The sequence below is a fragment of the Microcebus murinus genome, chromosome 12, assembly GCF_040939455.1.
Source record: "Microcebus murinus isolate Inina chromosome 12, M.murinus_Inina_mat1.0, whole genome shotgun sequence".
NCBI lineage: Eukaryota > Metazoa > Chordata > Mammalia > Primates > Cheirogaleidae > Microcebus > Microcebus murinus.
In genome coordinates this window covers 66528682-66551360 of record NC_134115.1, presented here as the reverse complement: position 1 = coordinate 66551360, position 22679 = coordinate 66528682, and the positions used below count along the sequence as shown (strand labels likewise).

The 22679-nt window shown below is 37.0% G+C and overlaps 1 protein-coding gene across 5 annotated transcripts in view; it reads right to left on the bottom strand.

Moving 5' to 3' along the window:
• SMC2 (structural maintenance of chromosomes 2) overlaps positions 1-10914 on the bottom strand; it is a 48459-nt gene extending 37545 nt beyond the window's left edge. Inside the window, exons 1-9 of one of the 5 annotated variants that reach the window (XM_012753786.3) lie at positions 10670-10914; positions 9616-9849; positions 8860-9009; positions 6809-6931; positions 5679-5717; positions 5156-5266; positions 4921-4965; positions 3678-3911; positions 3307-3456 (exon numbers count right to left, since the gene is read on the bottom strand). In XM_012753786.3, coding sequence (XP_012609240.1) covers positions 3307-3456; positions 3678-3911; positions 4921-4965; positions 5156-5266; positions 5679-5717; positions 6809-6931; positions 8860-9009; positions 9616-9783 — 1020 coding nt within the window. In that variant the 5' untranslated portion in view covers positions 9784-9849; positions 10670-10914. The other 4 variants (XM_012753785.3, XM_012753787.3, XM_076008889.1 and 1 more) reach the window with 4 other exon arrangements.
• Between the last annotated feature and the right edge of the window lie 11765 nt (positions 10915-22679).

The window sequence follows — 22679 nt, the reverse complement described above, 5'->3', positions numbered from 1 at the left end:
AGGCTAGTATGCCATACATATGTGTCTGCAACTTGAACTTCCCATTCTTACTTGGATGCTTACAAAACTCACCAATAATTTGGCTAAGCTCAACAGAGCTCAATTATCAAATGGAAATGATATATTTGAGATCAGGTCCAATCGGAACACCAAGGGATCACTAGGCTCCACAAACAAATGACTAGCTTACTAGAAGGGTCCAAGTGACCCAGAGGGGATGCTTTGACTCCTCCTCTGGCTACCTAGGGCCCAAGATTCTGAGTGAAACAAGGCAGAAAGGGTCCACTGGACTGTAGCCAACATCAGGCCAATGAATAGCCATCATTTGAGACTGAACATGGATATTCTGCCCAGTGGGCCAAACCACAGGCAGTGGTGATGTCTACTCAGGTCACTCTACCATCATATCTTGCTATATGTTCACCAACTCATGGGCTGTTGCCAGCAGCCTAGCCATCTTGTCAAGAGAATGGCAACTCAGTGACTACACTGATAAAAGATCCACTATGTGTAGACAAGGACTATGGCAACAGCTTGCTGCCTGAAAGGGACAAATATATGTCACTCATGTGGATGCTGAGGCCACGCTTGAAAGAAATTTGTCATATTTTTAGATACCCCATCAGACTTTACTCTGATCAAGGAACATCCTTTACTGCCCAAGCAACATGGCAAAGGGCACTCTCTTATGGAAGAAGATAAACTTTTCATGTACCCTGTCACCCACAGGCCAATGGAGCCACTCAACAATGGAACAGCTGACTCATAAAGCAACTGAGGGACATTAAAGGATGGTACCACCATATGACAAGGGCAGTATGGACATCAAATACTACACTCCAGCACAAGGGAAACAGTACACTGTGTATGTTGAGAAACACAGAGCTTGCTGGGGGTAGAGGTGGACCAGGCAGCTATCTGATTAGACTGCACCTGTAAAATCCCAATCTCAGCATTTCTAATCATCTGTTAGCACCTATGAAATCCTAGTATCAGTGTTATTAACCAAACTTTTTCCTATTTGCTTTAGAATGCATGCCCTACAGGCATGAATCTGGAAAAAGGGGAGGTTTGTCTCCTCAGATGGATGTAACACCTTGACTGACATAATCTCCTTGAGGATTGTTGAGCCATAGCCAGAATGCATTTTCACTAGCCCAGGATCCCAGCCATTCAGCTATGAAGCTTGCAACAAATCGTAGACTTTTGTTTTCCCTTGTTGCCTATCCATAAGTAATAAATCCACTTCATGTAATATGTCATATATGAGTGTGTCTTGTCTAACTAACCTCAGGCTGGTAATCAGTGCACAGAGAACCTTCTTCAGAGTCAAGGGAAAGATTTAAGCCTAGTTATAGATTTGGAAGGCATCAACATGGAGATGGTATGTAAAGCAATAGGGCTGAAGGAGTGTATATAGATGTCTGAGTATTAACCCTGGATGCTAATTTTTATGCTAAAATTTAGAGATCGGGAAGAATAAGGGGATGCAAAAAAGAAGACAAAAAAGGAGTAACCAGTGCCACTACGTGAACCTTAAGGACCTGATATGATTAAGGAAAAATGCACCAAAACCAAGGAAGGTCTATACTTTAGAGCTTTACAAACCCCAACTAAAAAAAAAAAAATCTGGCTGGGTGTGATGGCTCACACCTGTAATCCTAGCACTCTGGGAGGCCAAGGCGGGTAGATCGTCCGAGCTCAGGAGTTCTAGACCAGCCTGAGCAAGAGCGAGAGCCCGTCTCTACTAAAAATAGAAAGAAATTAGCTGGACAACTAAAAACATACAGAAAAATTTAGCCGGGCATGGTGGCGCATGCCTGTAGCCCCAGCTACTCGGGAGGCTGAGGCAGGAGGATCGCCTGAGCCCAGAAGTCTGAGTTGCTGTGAGCTAGGCTAATGCCACAGCACTCTAGCCAGGGCAACAGAGTGAGACTCTGTCTCAAAAAAATGAAAAAATCTGATGCACTGATTTCAGCTGCTGTGTGTCACAACACAGACTGCTGCTATATCACATTCATATTGCTTTTGTCTAAATTTTTACCCTACTGTTTAAGTTGATAATTGAACATGCAAATACATCTAATAGGACAGTACAAAGGAATATTTTCATTAAGTTATTTTTTTCAATGAAAAGACAAATGTATATTTGCACTGGGACAACAGATTCACCCTCAAAAGAAGTTCCATAAGCTCCAATCACACACCTACTTATCTACCTGTATATGAGACTATATATTTGAGTATTCTGTTACTATGGATGACCAAGTCCTACTACTTGCAAAGGTGTCCTCATCTAATTGTATAGTTTCCATTCAACTCTCATCTACTGAGGAACCTTGTTTTAATAATTCTCCAATCTCTCTTTTCTGCATCACAAATGATGCCTTTTCTACTGGATCTTTTCCATCAGTACAATTTGTTATTTATCCAATGTAAAATCAAGCCAAAAAAATCTCTTACTTGTACATTACTCTCCAGTTAGCTCCCTATTTAGCCTTCTTTTCAGAAAACTTCTCAAAAAATTATGTATACACATTCTTAAATGTTTTTGCCTTCATTCTGTGAGAGAAGGCACACTCTAATCAGGAACTCATGGCCACCTCTCCTTGAAATACCTTTTACATTTGGCCTCCATGCAAACTTACTGACCTGAGACTTTGCTCATACCTCTTCAATCTCTTTGCTCATTCTTTCTCACGTCCTCTAACTTCTAATGTTGAAGTATTCAGCACTCAAACCTTAAACCTCTTTTCTTCTTATATACTCACACCCTTAATAATTTTAGGTAGTCCTGTGGATTTAAATATCCTGTATATATTGATGACCCCCAAATTTGTATTTTTGCCTGGATTCAATACTCACATATTTAATTACCTAATCAGCATCAGCACTCAATGTGTCTAACAGGCACCTCAAACCTATTATGTTTGCACTGTATTTATTGTCTCCACTCAAACCTGTTCTTCCTGTTTTCCATCTTACCTAATGGTAACTCCATACTTCAATGGCTACTCAATTTAAAATCCCAAAATGCACTCTATGCCTATACTCCCACTCCCTTTCCCTGCTTTTCTTTTTCTCCACATCAGTTATCACTATATAACATGCTATACATTTTATTTATTTTTATCATCATCTCCCCCACTGGAATGAGGGACCCACAAGGCAAGGAATTTTGACCATTTTGTCCATTGCTATATCCCCAGCCCAAATAACTATACTTAGCTTATAGTAGACAAACCAAATATTTACTGAATGGATAAATGTACACTAGCTGCAATGAAATTAGGCTTATTTGCTTACCTCAGCCATATTTTTTTCCAGTTCTGTGCGTTTGTTTTCTTCACTTGCCAGATTTGTCTTCTTGAGATCAAATGCACTTTGAGATTTAGTATTAACTCGCTGGGCCTCTGCAAGAGCCTCTTCTAAAGATCGGAGTATGCCTCCAATTTCCTATAATCAAATGCACCCAATTCAATCAAATTATTCAAAATCTGTTCATGTTGTCATTTTCTTATATGATTCCCATATGAAATATTTACTTTTTTACAAGCTATTTCATTATCCTACTTTAAGAGTAACAAATTGATATGGAATACAATGCCCAGTGAACCCTAGTTATTGTATGTATTTTTTTCAGATTATATTATCTGTACTAATATATATGTCCAGACCTTATCTTTTCTTTTTTCTAATTCTTCTATTTCATGATTAAGTGTTTTTATTTTTTTATCATTCTCAGACAATTCTTCTTGAAGCTTTACAACTTTATCCTGCATTTCTTTTAACTCCTCAGCCGAGCGTGCTTTGGTATCTTCAGCCAGCAAAAACTGATAAGCAATGTATAATCGACTCAAATGTTCTATTTCTCTCATTACTTTTTGGTACTCCAAGTAGGAAGATCTTTCCTGAAAGAGAGGTCACCAATGAAGAATAACTCAAAATTTATATTTTTAAAACAAATTTGGAAAGAATCAAGCCACAACATGTATCATATTTCCCATTACAGATATAATAGATTTTTGTCTCATATTGAATGATCATGGCATTTTAAATTTTAGTAAACTTTACATTACATGAAAACTCTGGCTTTTTAGATAACATCATACCATCTCTAGTGAATCCTATGTAGCTAATTCTTCTAAATATATAATCAAGCAGTTGGGATTAACAAAGAAACATAAGTTCATAAACTGGTGGCAATAAGAAGTCTACAAAGATAATCTATATACCCAATAGTGATACACTATTAAATATATTTTTCAATCATGCATACAAAAAGGGTACCTTCAAGATCACAATCTTTTCATTTTTTCCAACACCACCTACATTACTATAAGGATTAATAAAACAGCTTTCAGCATTACCAAATTTTAATGAGCACTTAACAAATTCCTCAATGGATATCTATAAAAAACAATGTAGTTTATAAATGTATTCTTTCACTGAAACATAGCCAAGTTTTATGGTAACAGGAGCTGCAAAAAATCAGAGTTAACTCCATTTCAATACCTTTCACTTACAAAATGCCCTGACAGCAATAATTACAGTGCTAGCCTCTCTTATCCTAGAAGTTATTCATTCTACCAACAAGGGTTACTAAGAGTGCTATACAGTTGAGAAATGTTTTTCTAGTCAAATCATCCAGGGAAATTCAGACTCGTTCCTTCAATAATTAAAATCTGACATATCGTTTTCTGAGATTAGGAAGATCATTCTCCAATATCATTATGACTTAATAGACATGAAGCACATATTCTCTGCAAGCAGAAAACTGAGTTATAGAGTACCAATTCTAACCCCTTATCTCATTCCAGAAAAAAAATCCACAAGAAATAATATATACTTCATCCCTATGTGCATAATTTTGAATATATCACCACACATTCTGACTATCCGCCCATATATAGTATATACCTCTTTTAATTTTTGAATGGTTGGAGTAATCTCTTCTTCAAGTATCTGGAAAATAAAGGAAAAAAAAAATCAATATTTTCAGTATGAAAAGTACCATAAAAAATTTTTAAAAGAGAAGTGGCATGGAAAACTATGGAAAACTGAACTGAGAAAAAAAAAATTCTATCTGTATAGCACAAACTCCAAATGCAAGATTACACTCTTCTCTAAAAATGTTTCATAAAAATTTAATTACCGTCTTAATTTCTTTCAGCTTAGCCTCCTTTTTTTCTATAGTTTTCTGGGCAGCTATTTTTTTGTACTCATACATCCTGGTTCCAGCTGCTTCTTCTATCATGGATAAAATCTGGAATGACAATTGTTATTAATGTTTTAAGAATCCAAGACAAAGTGTCTCATTGGAGTTTACATTAAATATATCATTTATTGTCTTGACCTAAGAATCCTACCAAAATAATCACCAAAATAGACCAAAAGAGTTAAATACAGTAATTTTATAGAAATCTTCTATAAGGTTTTTTTGTAGGGATGAATCCTGATGCAGAACATCAGTTGAGCAAGACCACATTATACAGTCAAATTTCTTTTAATATTGGGCATACTGCCAAATAAACAAATTACTTTCTTTAATAATCATTCCTAAACAATATTTCCAAGAACTTTGTAATTAGAAGAAATTATATTAAAAAGCTGATTGCCTAGAAGATTAAAACAGTATCTATAATTACTATTTTTAATGTTATATATAGTACTCTTACCTCTGGAGGTTTCATATTCAATACTTTTGTAATTCGGCCCTGAAAATAAAGTGGTAAACTTACTATAATCATAATAAATTATAGAAAATTCAACCTAAAGGCATTCATGTTTATCTCTTCTGAAGCCTCTGAATCTCAATATACCAGTCTTGGGGGAGGTCTATCTCTACCTACATGAAAAGATGTTTCTTTTGTTAAATTTGTTACCAAAGATAGCTTATATTAATTCTATAATTTTGGAACTTTGCTATTTACTTCCTGACTTACCAGTGATATGTTACATAAGTTACTAAATGATACAAATGAAATAACGTATTAGATGATGATACAAAGTTAACTCGGATCATTTTTCTGAGACAGTTAATATTAAAGGTGCAGAAACATCCAATTTTAAAAATGGAAAGTAATAGATATATTTTAGCATAAATAATGAACATTTCTTGATTTCTTTGAATGATATCCTTCCAAAATAATTTCATGAAATAGAGGACACATTTCTAGGCCTCAAATAAAATTAAAAATGTTTTATTCCAATGCCATAAAATCATTAAATTCATTCATTACCCAAACCAAACAAGACAAAAAACCCTGCACACTCAGAGAATCATTATTAGGACTTAGATTCACTTGAAGCAAACTTCCAGCTTTGAAACTGTGATGTAGTGAAAATATTTTTATTTTGGTCCCATCAGGATCTTCCCATTAGCCTTACCATGACTCTCTCAAGGATGAGTCAAGTGAAATAACAGAAGTTCAAGACAACATCAGTCTTTACTTTTCATTTGCATAAGTCTCTAAACAAGAAAATTACTAAAACCTTTATGTTTAAAATATTAAAATGCTTTAATCTAACAATAAAAGACGATATTACAATTTTAAATAGTTAACATGTATTGTTCTTTTAGTGATAAAATAAAATTCAAGAAAAATTTCTAAACATTCTCCAAAATTCAAATGTATGTAATATGGTAGAAGATATCAGTGCAAATAATTAAACCACATTTCTTAATAGGTCCCCAAACACTGCATAATAGCAAATGGAAAATCCAAAAAAGAAGATATTTCTATTGTAGTACTTAAAAGATATCAAAACCATTATGAAAGAGATATAAAAACCTCAAACAAAATACCTGCATGATGAGAAAGTGAGGGTTGTTAACATTAAGGCCAACAGAACAGAAGAGATCCTGTACTCTGGTGTTGTTTGCATTTACTCCATTGATTAAATATTTATTTCTGCCACCAATAACCACCTAAAAAAGGAAGAATTCTTAAAAATATGAATGTACACACATGCTTTGTACTAAAATGATAAATTACAAAGTATATTACTTTGCACTTATTCGTTCTGTCCAACTAATGGTAAACAAAAACCAATTCTGAGTAAACAGTGGAAGCATGACATGGTCAAAAACACTAACTTGAGTCAGGACAACAAGCTTCCAATCCAGGTACTTTTGCTAACTAGTTATATAACCAACCACAGGCCTCCTAATCTACCTTACATTGGACTAGGTCTCTAAGGTGTTTATGTTTCCATCTCCATAAGGTTAATGAAGCTTTATGTTCCCCAGTATGTGTAAAATATATTTTCCTTTCCTTATCATCTTCTTTATGTAATTTTTCCATACTCAGAGGTTTACCTCTCTTTTTCTACGTTTCAAGGGGAACAGAAGTCAGATATTAAAACCTAAAGACAAGCAGCTTGACATCAACTCTTGACAAGATTCTAAAAAGCATTAATGAAGACATGACTGTGATTCCTTAAAAAAAAAAAGAGTACTGAATGGGTTCATTAAGAACAAGTGAAGCCAGACACTATTCATATTCTATTATCATACTTACACCATCATTTATTGGGTAAGACTGTCTCACCCCCCAGGTTTTAAGGTCCTTAAAGACAAATCTAATACACCTACCATAAGTAATTTGACAAGGACTGTATGACAATATTTTGGTAAATATACAGGCCTACTGCCTAAATGAGACAGAAACAATCAGGTATATTAGTAACAATTAGTGACAATTTTTATGGGGTAATTATTTGATGGAAGCCTAAGGACAAAGAATAGGATTCTGTCCCAACCTAGTCAACCATTTTTCTTTTAATCAGATACTTTCATTAAATTAGAAGAGAAAATCTGTAAGTAACATAATGCTAAAATGGAGAGTAAATGGGAGCAGACAGATTTTTAAAAACAAAATTCTGACAAGCTGAAAACATTATCCAACTACAATAAGAAAAATATTTAAGGGACAAATGTAAGGTTCTTCATTGGCTTCAAAAACCTGCATACATGAAAGAATGGCAGTAATACAGCTGAGAAGTATCACACCTGAAAAAAGTCAGAGTGGTTTCAAGTAAATATTCTATAAACCAATAATGTATTAGGAACACTCCAATGCCATACTGGGAAAAAATAGAAGCAGAGTATCTAAAATGAAAAGTAATAATTCTGCTTAATTCTGTTCTAACTAGACCAACTTTGACACACACAATCTGAGGTGCCATGCCTTAAAAACAACAGATGGACAGATAGATGGGGGGCAAGAGGCAACTGGAACATACTGTGGTGTGATCAGGCAAGTGAAGGAACTAGAAACAAACATCATCAGGTCAGAGACCTGGTGAAATTTCACTTAGAAAACATTTACACTTGTAGATCTTTTAAATATTGAAATATGGAATAAATTGGATTCACTCTTGGTGCTCTCAAGAGGATCAGGATCAATGAGTAAAACTTTAAGACAGCAGACTTAGGCTGAATTTATAGGAGTAACTTTCTAATAAGACCTGTCCCAAAACAGAATGGTTTATCTCAGAAAACAGCAAGATCTCAGGTACTGGCGGTGTTCAAGAACTGCCAATGAAGATTAGAGTATGGTTCAAGATTTAAGCATGTTACCATGTGACCTGAAAAAAAACCATTAAAAAAAAATTAAGCATGGTTGAGTCCTTATACTGGATGGATAATTTTTGAGATCTCTTTCAATCCTCTTAATGATGGAATTTGCATGATCGAGATTTTAATATAAGAAGATATTCTGAAGGAATCTAGTCAGTATTTGATCCAGCAATTTTGCTCATGAATTTTAACGCTTTTTGCAAAGCCATATTGCCAAAAACCCACATAGGACATGAAAAGTTCTTAGGGTATTCAATTGTTTAACAGCCACTCACCTGCCTTGTTACTGTGATTTCATCATGAACCTCAAATCCTAAAGGACTTTGCTTTTTGTCAGAATTATCAAAAGTAATTGACACCGAGGCTTTGGTAATACCAGCCTGCCCGTTTTTGTAAACTAAATCTTGTAAATTAGAAGCCCGAACCTAAAACAAAAGAAGAAAAGTTTACCCACTGCAAAATTCCATGCTGTACAAATTAGCACTAAAAATGGATTTCTTGCTGTTGGAAAGCCCACCAATCTAGTAACCCATTAAGTAGACAAGGACAGGCAGTTGCATCCACTGGCAAGGAAAACAGGTGACTTTCTACAAAGGGAGTCTTTCTTTAGAACCCTTCAACTCTGAATTGTTTTCTATCCATTTCTTAACAAAAGTTAACTTACACAACTTAAGGGAAGACAGCACCTATGATTTTCATTAGTCATCTAATCCATTAGGATTTGAAAAGGCATTATGACACAGGAGTGAAAATACAAACTCTGTATTGTGCCTGCTTTAAAGTCATAATGTCTGAGTTTTAGTGTTACTCCTAAACATCTTGAGAGGATAAACCTAAGGCAACCTCTCCAAATTTCTATTTTCTCATCTAACAGAATAAAAACTTTCCTTACAAGACTGCTGTTAAGTATAAAATAATTCACATAAAGCACAAAAATGCAAATGACGAGAACATCAGCAGTAATCTCCTAAGTTCAGTGAGGATTTCCCAATAAACTTAAGTTCTCATAAATCAGAAAGTTTACACTTTACCTGAGACAGGTTGGAGATGCCCAACAAAAAGCAGATGGAGTCCAATATGTTGGATTTTCCACTACCATTTAAACCAGTGATAGCATTGAAAAGGGGGTCAAAACCATTAACTTCGGTTCTCTGAGCATAGGACTTGAATCCCTCCAGAACGATTGACTTAATATGCATTTTCGATATTGCCGTGGGCCCATCAACCTCTGCTAGGCATCAAACAGGCCACAAACCAGTTCTGTACTGAAATACAGAAATAACACCACGTTAAGTGGCATATAAACCTGAAATCATAATAAATGTGAGCGACTAAAACAAGAATGACAGGAAAATCGAAATAAAATAGCCACTTGCCACACTATCCTCTCTCCGGTAATGCTATCTTTTGCCTACTTAAAAATATACAAAAGATAGCCACTACCTGGAAGTCAAACCACTCAACTTCGAAGTCGTGACTCTTTACCACTTCTCCTACCTATTTTTCCAGGCTTGCCTTCCACATTTATCATACTCTAGCTAACAAAGACTACTGATTATTTCACACCCCATTCTCTTTGCCCATAACGTGCTTCTTTCCAAAACTGGCACGGCTCACTGTCTACTACAGTCAAGTCTTTGCTCAAACGTCACCTCACTGGGGTCCATTCTGACCTCCCTACGTAAAAGAGCACCCTTACTCATCCCCACAACTCGGCTTTTTTTTTTTCGTTCATGACAATTAAAGGTGACTCTAAATGGTAATTACTTGTCCATGGCAGCCCATTACGATTATGAGTTCTTGCAGAATCTTCGCCTAGGTCCCACGTTGTATCCCCGAATCATGCCTGACTCCTGGGGGAGGGAAGGTCACTGACTATTTATTAAAGGGATGAGATGAATCTCATATTCTCCAGCTTCTTACTTTTACTCAGTCCGTCTCCTCGGCTCCCCCGGCCTTCCTCTCTACACCTCCTCCGCCAGCTACTAATTATCAACGGAGATCCTTTGCTACCCATCCTCCTGCTCCCGACCCCCATTTCCCGCCAAGACGCCAGGCCAGGCCCAACCGGCCGTGCGCACGCACCCGCCTTACCGCTGCCTCAGGTCGCCTGGGCTTGGGGAGCCCCCAAAGCTCCTCCCGGACACAGAAGCGGAGAGAAGACCAACCCACTCGTAGCAGGTGCTACGAGGCAAACTCTGCCATAGCGGCCCCAAGCTCAGCACCCGCACCGGAACTATTTACTACTTTAAATTTCGGCGCGAGCAAAGGACCCCTCCGCCACCCTTATTTCCTCTGTTGGTGCCTAGGAGGTGCCTGACTCTAGGATTCCACCTTTTCACACCACTCGAACGATCAAAGTGACAAGGCAACAGGAAAGAGAATATAGATAACGGTAGCTCCCAGAATGCAACGGCACGGGCTTAGGGACTAAAGGAGCAGGTGATATATATTGACACTGGCGTCCGGCACACTTTGGCCAGCCCCACACAGCGGCCTCGGGGCCTCGCCTTCGCCAGCCCCGCCCCTCCTCAGGCCCCTTCCGCCCGCCGGCCGCGCCCTGCAGACTCCGCCTTTTCGAGGGCCTGGCGGTGCTGCCTTTGGCTAGCTGCTACCGTCTCAAAGAGACGGAGGCTGGGAGTGGGAAGGCTTTCTGTCAGTGTTCTCGTTCTGTTTCGGAAGCCTCAGAATCTTCTCGGGTTGGCCCAGATTCCTGAGAAATGGAAGCTGTACTTTGTGGGGACCAGGGAGGCGCCGGCCTTCTGGGGACTCCGCCTCTGGCTCCGCCCCTCGCTGGCTTCTGACCCTGGCGAGCGTTTTCATGTCAAGTTTCCGCGTCTGGAAGGGACTGAAATACTCTCTCTAGAGTTGTTCTGAGCCCGGCGGAGAAATTGTGTGGGGCGAGTAGTAGGTGCTAGACAAATAGGTCTTTCTCTGTAATGATAAGCAGGCCTAGTACTCGGAATGTTTCTGAAAACCTTAGGACAGCTAATATTTACTGAATTCTGTATGTCAGGCTGTGTTCCAAAGGCTTTTTAAATGCTTGTGGCAAACCCATGAAATCTGATATTGTTTTCATTTTACAGATAAAATGAGTCTCAAAAAGGTTAAGCAACTTGTCTGAGTAGCAAATAAAGAAGCCGAGATTTGTTCTCGGGCAAGCCTGGCTCCAAAGCGGGTGTTTTTAAGTATTACATATGCTTGGTGTATAGAATCCAGTATTGCTAGTAACCAATCCTGTTATCAGTATATGTTGTTCTTAAAAAGGAAAAAGGTGTCAGGTTTACTCACGTTTGAGCACAATATTAATGAGTTAGTAAGGGCGTAGCTCCAGAATGGGTATGGTACTATCCTAGGTGAGATACAAAAAGATGGGGTAGCCAATAATACTATTTTAGGGTGTCTGAATCCTTTTTGGGCTGCTATAACAATATCATACTGGGGATCTTATGAATAATTTATACCTCATATTTCTGGAGGCTGGAAAGTCCAAGATCAAGGCACTGGCAGATTCAGTGTCTGGTAAAGGCTTTCTGATTAATAAATAGTGCCTTCTAGCTGTCATCACATGGTGCTTCCTCATGTGGAGAGGGCAAAAGAGTTCCCCTGAGCCTATTTTATAAGGGCTCTAATCCCATTCATCATCACCTAAAGGGCCTTACGTCCTAAGACTGTCACTTTAGGGGTTAGGTTTTCAACATGTGAAACATATTTAGTAGGTTAGGGCATGTATTTAAAAGTTGCTTTCTTGGCCCTGGCATGGAATTGCAGTAATTGGAACCAGTCTTAAACTTCCAAGAATGGGCCTATACTTTGAATTTCTTTCCGTACTTAAGGGAATAAAGTTTTATGGGTTTGTTTTGTTTGTTAATTTGTTTTAAAAACTCATACATTTACTCTGATACACTACCCACTTCCTGTGATGTCAACCACAGGTCATGACCTAACATCAATTTAATTAAACAGATGTCTTTGCCTTCATTCCTGCATCTTCTTTGTCACAGCTATTGACTTGTATTGATTCTATTGAATCTTACACATACACTTTAAGCTATGTCCCCTTTCATCTATGCTTTGGCATGAAAATATAAGTGTTAGGACAGACATTAGCATTTGCAGTTACCTTAATAACTAGGTGATATACTCATGTCAAATGAATGAAAACTTACTTACAAATGCACTTTTGTTCAATAAGAACTTTGAGGTGGTCATAAGAGTATACACATCTGATGACACTTAAGACTATAAAGTGAAAATTGCTCATAAAGGTAGAGATTTCTATTAGTTTTATTCTTAGCATATGCCAGAAACACCAAGGAGTTTCTGTTAATAAAGGACAGATGGACTTGAAATCACTGATAGCTCAGTTACAACTCTGCCTCCTGAGATCACTACAAATGAAGTGGAGAAGACCAAGGTACTAAGCCAATGTACTCCCTAATTTCGAGAGGTGAAGGCTGGAAACAGACTATAGGGTAGACATAGTATAAATAAAACACTTCTTTCATCACTGGATTAAAATCTTTTGAAACCTTCAACACTGGCAGGCAGTGATTCAATCAGAAATCTGGTAGCTGGTGGAGTCCTAGTGCTTATGTGGAAAGCATCAGCACCAGCAAGGACACAGATGCAGTCATAAAACAGAACCTAGGAGAAAGATGAGTCTTCTACTCCCAGGGTATACTTTTCTAATTTTAGAGTGCTAAAGTAAGCAGTTCTTACAGGGACCTGAGTGAGTCCTCTCTCCCTGGAACATGGGACAAAAGAAGAAAAAGGACTTTACTGCAGAAATAAGCTAGGGTGATTCTTTATTATGAGCAATTATTTTGGGGTTCAAAGAGATGATAATGACAGGAAGTTTGTATTTTTAAATTGTATTGAGTGGCAGCACACTTTGATTACAGTCATGTGCCACATACCATTTGGTCAACCATGGACTGTATTATACGACTGTGGTCCCAAAAGATTATAATGGAGCTGAAAATTCCTATTGCTTAGTGATGTCATGACATCATAGCACAATGCATTGCCTTTTCTATGTTTAGGTACACAAATACTTCCATTGCCATCCAGTTGCCTTCAGTATTTAGCAAAGAAACCTACTGTACAGGTCTGTAGCCTAGGAGCAATAGGCTATACCATCTAGGTTTGTGTAGTAAGCACACTATGATGTTCTCACAACAATGAAATCTCCCAACACATTTCTCAGAATGTATCCCATTGTTAAGTGATGCATGACTGTATTTCATTTCTCCCACCATATTTGTACTGTGTTTCATTGAGTATAACCTGTCTGGCAAAGTTGGAAAAAAACATAGCTAAGCATAATTTAAAATGAGGAATAGAAAAGGAGGCAATTACATTCATTCACCTATGGGATCTGGTTAGACCCATTTATTTTAATTTCAGTGACAATATTGTTTTCAAAACTACATGTTCTGTTTGGTTCTTTGTGAAATCTGCTTATTCTTTCATCATAGTTTCTATGATTTTGCCTCTTTAATCAAGTTAATCTTTATTTTACCTTCTTTCCTGATCTGTTATTTCCAGCTTTTGAATTCCTAACTCTCTTGTTTACAACCTTTGCTGATTCTTATTCATAGTGATTTATTTTCTCATGTGGTGCTCTTCTTCAGTGCCGTTGTTTTGTTAATGGGAATCTCTTATGCCCTGAGTTGTGAAAGAGTCCCTTCAGAGCAATTATGCATTTGCTTCTGCAAGCATACTTTGGCTCTTAAAGATCCTGAAGCACTTTTAAATGCTAATTTCTCAGTTGTGGTTCTTGAATTATGCAGATATTGTAAATTTAGATCTGTTATAGGACTAAAGTTTTGATTTTTCACTGGTACCTTCTGTTTTTTTCCCACTTCCAAAGACTTGGACAAAGAAACTTCCTTGCCTCTGTCTACCTCAGATTAGTAGGTAACATTTTTTTCCAGGCCCTGTAGTTGACAGTTCCTTAAGGCTCCAGGTTTTACCCTAAGGGTCTAGTTCCAGCTCCTCTGCCTCACTGAAGCTCAAGGCCTTGTGCTTGGACATTAAAACCCAGCTACTGGCTCCTGAGGCATATAGCCAAGTATAAAATGTTGGAGGGCTACCATGGTGTCCGTTCTGCTTTCTGCTCTTCAATGTTTCAGTTTGCTTCTGGCATTAAGAATTTCCTTTTTGTTGTTTTACATTCTATAGTCAAAGTAGCTTTTCCTAAAACCAATAATTACTTCTCTAAATAAATCTAGTACCAGCTCTTAAGAAAATATTTTTATGCATCACTCATAAAATTCAGCCTATCTTTACTTGTTTAATATTTGTTCTTTCAGTTATTCTAGCTGTCATTTGCTTTTATCACTTCCATGCTGGTTTTATCCAGAGTTATCCATCTCATCTCTCTTCTGCTTTGTCACATCCCTTCCTTCAGGGGGATAATTATTAGTTCTTCTTCCTCAAATGTTATTCTCATTTTATTGTTTTCCCTGTAATCTCAGTCCCTTATTATTTTTTATTTCAAATCCATACATATCTGCCTAGTACTCCTCCAATTGGTTGCTTTTTATTACCAAATTCAGTGCTTACTAGATCCAAACAGACTCTTCTCTCTTAGATTTTTTTCTGACCCTGTAATTATCTCCCCTACCTCTTACATTATTTTTCAGTCTACTATAGTGGCAAGTACTTGCACTTTAAATTCTAACTTTCTTTCCTATTTTAGCATGACTTGTTAGCTGCCAGGCCCTGCCCTCTCTAAAGTTAAAAAAAAAAGTATGTTTCTATATCAAAAATATATCTTTTCCCTATACATAAAACTTTGGTGAAAATTGCCTACAGAATTCATTCTAACCTCTTTAAGGTGGCATGCCTAGCTTTTTATTATGTTCTCCACCTACTATCCCAGACTTATCTGCTGTTTTTTTCCTTAGATTGCAATGTCTTTTTTGTTCACTACTATGAACCAAGCACCAACCAATGATGAGCACGCTCAACAACCTCGTTATGGATAGATGAATGAATGTATTCAGTAGGCATTTATAAAATGCTTGCATTATGCCAAGAATTGTGTTAGACGCTGGGATACAAAGATGAATAACATGTAGGTCGATCTCCAAGAAGTTCATAGTTGAGTGGAGAAGACACATATAAAGACATTAAACAGAGGAAGTGAAGAGTGGAAGGAAATCTAAAAGGATTGCACAGGCAAAGGCACAAAAGGTAAATACAATATATGAAGCAAGATTTAGTATAAGAGATGCACAGAAGACAGATTATGGAGTATTTTATGTGCTATCTTTAATTTTTTGTAATTCCTGAAGCATTGATGTTCACTTCTACCCATATGTTTGTACATGCTGAACTTGAAATACTCATCTCTCTACTTTCCTCCATGTGTATATCTATGTATGTTTCAACCCCCAAATCAAATATACTTGTGGAAAAATTATTTACAACATCTTCTATAATTACTTAACCTTTTTTCACACTTTTCTTCTGTCCTCTATTTCTACTGTGGCATACCTTTGTGGTATACCTCAGCACATAATAGATAATAAATATTGGTTAAATATGAATAAGTTCAAGGGGTTTAGTTGGTGCTATCTCATTAACGTAAAGGAAGAGTTTTAAAATGGAAAACAAGATTTGAAAAGTACAAATATACTCAGTACTGGAGTATACAATATATTCCACAAAATATGCAATGTTTTAAAGTTCAGCAGGTTAATGGTAGTGATAATTTCTCACTGTTGTAACAGTGAAGACGTTTTTTATATAACCTGTCAGCGAAGTGTTCTATTTTTGTAATATCATCTGTGACCACTGTGATATGAGGCTAAGGAATGTACCATGGAATACACATTCCAGTTTTATGCTTCAGAGGGCTCTCAGCATTATATATTCTTTTCCTTGGGTTGTGCTTTTCTGGCCTATAAAATAAAAATAAACTTCTGCTATGTTATAAGAACAGCTGTAGTTTCAGGTTGAAAGAATATAATTCAAGTGTCACTTCCTTAGTTGCTGTCAAGGTATAATTACCAACCTTCCTTTGTGCATTTTTATTATACACACAAACTTCTGTTACATGTATTTATTTATATATCTCTCTCCCACTGTGAGCACCTTCACGTCAATGGTCTTGCCTTACAGTCACTTATAATGTCTATAACCTAACATCCAGACAAGTTCCTGACACAGAGTTGTGTTCCATAAATGTTATTAAATAGATAAGCAACTACATGAACACACAAAGATTATAAAGATGGTCATTCTCTCCAAACCAGAAAACAATCATTCTCTGTTTTCCAGATTTTTCAAATGAAAGTTTGTTGTTGTTATATTGTTAGTTTTACCCATATTTAAATTCCTAAGTAGTTACCTGCATACTCCATCAAACATCAATGTCTATAGAAACTCATGAATTACTTTGATCAGTATCTCCCCTTCTTTTCTGATTCTAGTCTTATCTCCAAACACTAACTTCCACCCCACCTCTATCCCATTATGAGAAGGTGGGACATGCGGGATCCACAGACTTCTGTTTATTAGCTTTTGGTCTCCACTCTCCCTATACCCCACAATCCCCACTAGCCACTCCCCACCACACACAAGAGTGTGGTTTGACTCATTAGTTCCTAAGGATCTTCAGACCATGGTATTATGACATCAATTTACTCCTGAGAGTGAGAGGATATTTTTCTTATTAATAAAAATACCAGCATTTATGGGACATTCACAGTACAGTTCAGGTGAGGTTTAAGCAATCTAAATCAATTATGTCTCCAAGTCTTTCCTGCCATTTTTAGGTATTCTCACTCAATATCCTGTGGGCAACTATTTGGGGAAAACACTCAAATACTTTCATAAGAACAAGCAATGATGTATAGGCATAGTATGGTATAGATACACATATTGGAAAAAAAGATGTTTTAAAAATAAACATAACTGCCTACATTAACGTCAGTATGTTACAATATAAAACAAAGCAGTTTATTTCTTTGCTGCTACATGTCTAATATATTTCTATTGCCACAGAGAACTATTCTACATTTGTATAAACTTGAGTATCTATTCAAATGATTTTACAAAAACAAAGGCTTTTAGTGCCCCAAAGATTAATTGTTCACATTTTAGAAGGAACAATGCTTTCAACTTTTAAACAACAGTTTTCCCCACTGTTGCTCTTCAAGGATTTAAAATAATCTTTTATTTGACTTAGCTTGAGTTATTTATGATGGTTATTATTAAAAAGTAATTTTATTGCTTAAAATACTGACTTATACTTGTGCTGTATACCAAGTTCCAAAAACTTTCCTTAAGTTGCTTCATGTATCTCCCTTTTACAGATAAAGAAACTGGATCTTGGAACAAAGCTTTGACCATAGAGCTGGGGTGAAAGTCCATCCATTCAACAAATAATAATAATTGAGTGCTTACAATGTCAGTGAACAGTATCATAAAATATTTCTGCTGTGTAGAGCTTATGTTATAATGGATATCAGTTCTTATTGATTTCAAAGCACAACTTTCTGCAACAATCTTACATTATCCTAGAAGTAGCTATCAGACTTAATGTCTCAAGTAATTGTCCTTTCTATGTGACTATTGAAGCCCTCAACTCTTTGGAAACCACAGGTGACCTAGCTCACAAAATGCTTGGACATTCTCAGTAAAGTTTGGATTTATAGTAGGTACCCAGATTTAGGTCAGGAACATAAAATCTGAACCAATTGAGGCACTGCTCATAGGGAGTGAATTCTTAATGAAAAAGCAATGTCCCCTAGGAATAAATGCTATAACCGGCTAGAAGGTAGATTAGTAAATGTTTATAGAAGGCAGATTGGATTTAGCGTAGGAGGCAGTGCTGACCAGGGGCAACAGGAGGAAATGTTCTTAATTGTTCTGGGTGGTGGCATCTTTTTATCTAAAGAAATCTTGCCAGCAATTTTGCTTGGATGACTAATTTGGAGTAATTTTTATTTTGTGTATTTTTTATTAGTTAATGGGATCTAGGAGTATAATAACCTGGTGAGAATTTCTCTGCAAATGGCAATCAAATTAGTCTTATTCATGAAACTCATAAATAAGCTATAATTCAGCATTTTATGTTTAGGGAAAATAAAACTGGGGTCATGCTGTTTAAGAGGATAAGGGAATTTAACAGAACGCTAGGGGATTTATAGCAGACTTATGAAGAAGATACATTCTAACTGGAGGCTTAATTGTGATTTAAATTACAGGTCAAGCTGTGCAATGTGTTTTCTTTCTAAGAGAAAATCTTTGGAGAGATAAAGTGTGCTTGTTTAAAGAGGAAACAGAAAGCAAATGAGAAAACAAATTGTATGTTCTGTTTTTCTTTTAAAATTTCAAGCTGCTTTAGGTCAAATTGCCCCTGAGTTCCTGATGATGGCTGTTGTGAAATTTCCTTGTTTTACTTTCTTTGTGTTATTCCTGCCCTCTATTCCAGAGCAGTTATTTAACCTGACAGTAACAAAAAGATGTAGACAGCACATCTGCCAGCAAACTAATATGAAAGCCAGAGATGAGGTATTCTCAACCTTTCTAGAATTGTGACATCCTATTATTTTAGGCTGACTCACATAAAATTAGTAAATTCTGCAGATGAACGAGCCCTTGAAGAATTATAGCCATTCATTTTGTAAATGGGGAAATTAAGGCTTCTAGTGATTTTCCTAAATTTATTCTTTATCTCAAGTAACCTAAAGTCTAATGAGGAAATAAAATTTGTGTACAAATAATTTTAATTGAAAGTATAAAGAAATTGCTTCCCTGTAAAATAAAACTTAAAACAGATAATCAAAGGTTGATTCTGTCGGGAGGATTTCTAATAGGAAAAGAACAGTTAGACCTGACAGTCCCAGATCCTTTCTCTCTAATAATTCCCTCTCCCTTGGCAAAATCCCTCAATAATGAACACCAGGTCCACTATACGTACTTCAGTAAAGAACAGGGATCAAGTCAGAGGTCAGGGATGAGGACAAAGGCCTGAGAAGGGATTGAAATGATCTGCTTTCCCTTTAAGGCTCTGAAGCAAGACCAAGTCAAGAATGGAGCTTTAAATTATTTTTTACTAAAGATTTAGGAATAATAAGGGGAAAACAATCCATATATTATGGTGAAAAGTGAGAAGCACCTGGCTTAGAAGACATCAGTCTATAACATAATCTGGGACTCACAGGCTTAGTGCAATGGGACCTAAGCATCTCTGAGTCCCTCAAGTTATTCCCACCTCTATGGTTTTCCATCTTAGCATCTCTTGTGCCTCAGGTTTGAAGAGTAGCTCCACAGTCAGCCACTTAGAGGGCCTTTTCTTTGTCAAAACAAACTTATATAATAAAACAGTATTGGTGTAGAATGCCAATGTTCACAAGAAGAAAAATAATCATCATTAGGAACACCATTAGGAGAGATTTCCTGGGAGGATTTTCCTAGATGATCTTTGAGCTGAATTCTTATGGTTAAATATTCTTTTGATAGTTGGTAACAGGGAAACAGCTGTCCAAGAGGACATATCATGGTGGACAAAGCTGAAGTAATGGTTACAGTAGGAGATAACCTGGTGGCAGGCTGCCAGTGGTTTTATTAGAAACATATTACTTTATACAGTTGATGCTGTGTTGCAGCATGCAGAATCCCCCTTCAGGACAGAGGCATATAAATTCCTCCAGCTGGCAAGAGTGTTGGTTAGTGACAGTTCAGCACTGAGTCCCTTCTTGGGCTTCACCCTCCACCCCCCCAACCCCCCCCCCCCACTGAAGGAAGCTGCCTAGCTGAAAGTTACACCTCCTCCCCTGTGGTCACCCATATCCAATGATTAGTTGATACAGGGACACAAAAGCCCAGGCCCTTTGCTTTAACTAGGACAGCTATCCAGGGCCATCTAAACAGCCCCTCATACCATCAGCTGAGGCCTTTGTTCTGACTGCATCTCAGTTCAGCATCTCCCTCTGGCCAATTGTGTTTTCTGTACAAGTCACAAGTGTTCTGGACAGCACTCTCAAATCAACTTTCTGCCTACGAATCTCTGTCTCTGAGTCTTTTCTCTGGGGAACACACCTAAGACAACTCCAGACATAAATTGAGACACAATAGACTATTTTAACAGAATTTAACATAGAGTTTGGAAAGCCTAAAAGTACATATGATTCAGTCATTAAAAGTGCTAGCTCATGGTCTCTATGGTAACAATTTGGCATTTCAGGTTAAGTGCTGAATTACTAAACCAATTTAGATTCCACTGACAAAGAATTGGAAAGAAGAGAAATTGTACCTGAGCTATTACTCTCCTGCTCTGAACCTTTGCCAAACCCATCAATCAGTTCTGATCACTAAGTGTATAGTCTATCAGTAAGGCTGTAACAGGCAGTTATGATGTGAGATCAAAAACACCTCAAAATCTCAAAGGCTTAAAAAGAAACAACGATTTATCTCTTGTTGATGCTATGTGTCCATTTCAGGTCAGATTGCAAGAGGGAAAAGGTATTTCTGCTTATCATCACTAAGGAAGCCAGGCTGATGGAGCAGCTACTACCTTGAATCTTGCAAATGACTGCCAGAGAAAACAAGAACTCTGGAGGCAGTTTAGAACCATAACATAAATGTTCTATCCAAAGTGACACACATTGCTTACACTCATATTTCACCACAACTGTTCATCACAAGAATCTCAGAAAGTGCAATCACAAAATATGCCTGGAAGGGCAGGAGTGGGGAAAACTGAAATATCTAGTAGGCTGCACTAATAAAGACTAGGGGAAAATTTTGGAACCTAGAAAATTTAAAAAAAAAAAAAAAGGAAAAAGATTAAACTGGTAGTTGAATTCTAAATTTTCAATTAAATAAAAAGGAGCTTAGTAATAAGTTATTTTTGATCCTTTACTATCTTTCGAATCATATTTGCATGATTTGGAGTTCATTTTATAAACACATATTAAGTAATTTCTATTTACAAAATACAGTGATGGTTCACCTTAGAGCACAACTACGAATCCTTGAACTATTCCTTTAAAGATGTTTATGTCTAGTTGAAGATACATGTATTCAAAATATATAGCACAGAGAACAAAAAGAGGAGGGGGTAGGGTCAATGTTTAGTGAGTGTAAAAGGGAGAATTGTTAAGTGCTAAATTTCCACATCTGCAGGTGGAAGAGGACAGAATTATATCTTCTACAAACATACTTGAAATACCCTTTTGATCTTAGCTGTACAGAAAGGGTAGATAAAGAAAAACAAATATTACATTATTGCTTTTAAATCCACTTCTTCATTTTCATTTTCTCTTTCCCACTAGACCCTTCTATTTACATTTCTGTGGTTAGGATAAATGATTATAAACTGAGAGCTAATAATCATTGCTCCTTGAGATTAGGAACCATGCTCTTTTGGTATTCTGTACACTCTGTTCCTAGTTAATGAGGATTTATGGTAATAATTATAATAATTTGTACTTCTAATTAATGCTTCTTATAGCTTACAAAGCAAATTTACATTTATTATTAATGTTATTTTCACAACATTCCAGTGCTGTAGATTCAGAAGGTTTTAATAAAATTATTCCCATATTGCAGATAGAGAAATTGAGACTGAGAAAAGTAAAATAATTTAATTATTATTGCAGTTTATTTATAACTATGAACAAACTACCCTAAAACAATGGCTTAAAACAACAACATATTTTTCTTTATCTCATCTGGGAGTTTCTTGGGGTCAGCTAGTCAATCCTTGCTTGGGGTCTCTCATGAAGTTACAATCAGGTGATGGGTGGGGCCGACTTCATTCATATGTTTGGTGCCTGGTATGGGATGACTCAAACTCTGGGAGCTAGAATAGTTGGGGCTTCCCAGACATAGCTGTCTCTGTCACCTTCCCCCATGGTCTCTCTAAATAGCAACTTCAGGGTACCTGGGCTTTGTACGTGGCAGCAAAAGGCTCCCAGAGTGAATGTCCCAAGAAGGACCAGCTGAAGCTTCATGGCCTTTACTCTCTAGTCTCGGAAGTCATATATAATATAGCTGCCCTTTCTACCATATTCCTTTGCTCATTAAAACAGTAACAAAGGCCCACCCACTTTTTACGGGTAGGGGATAGAGG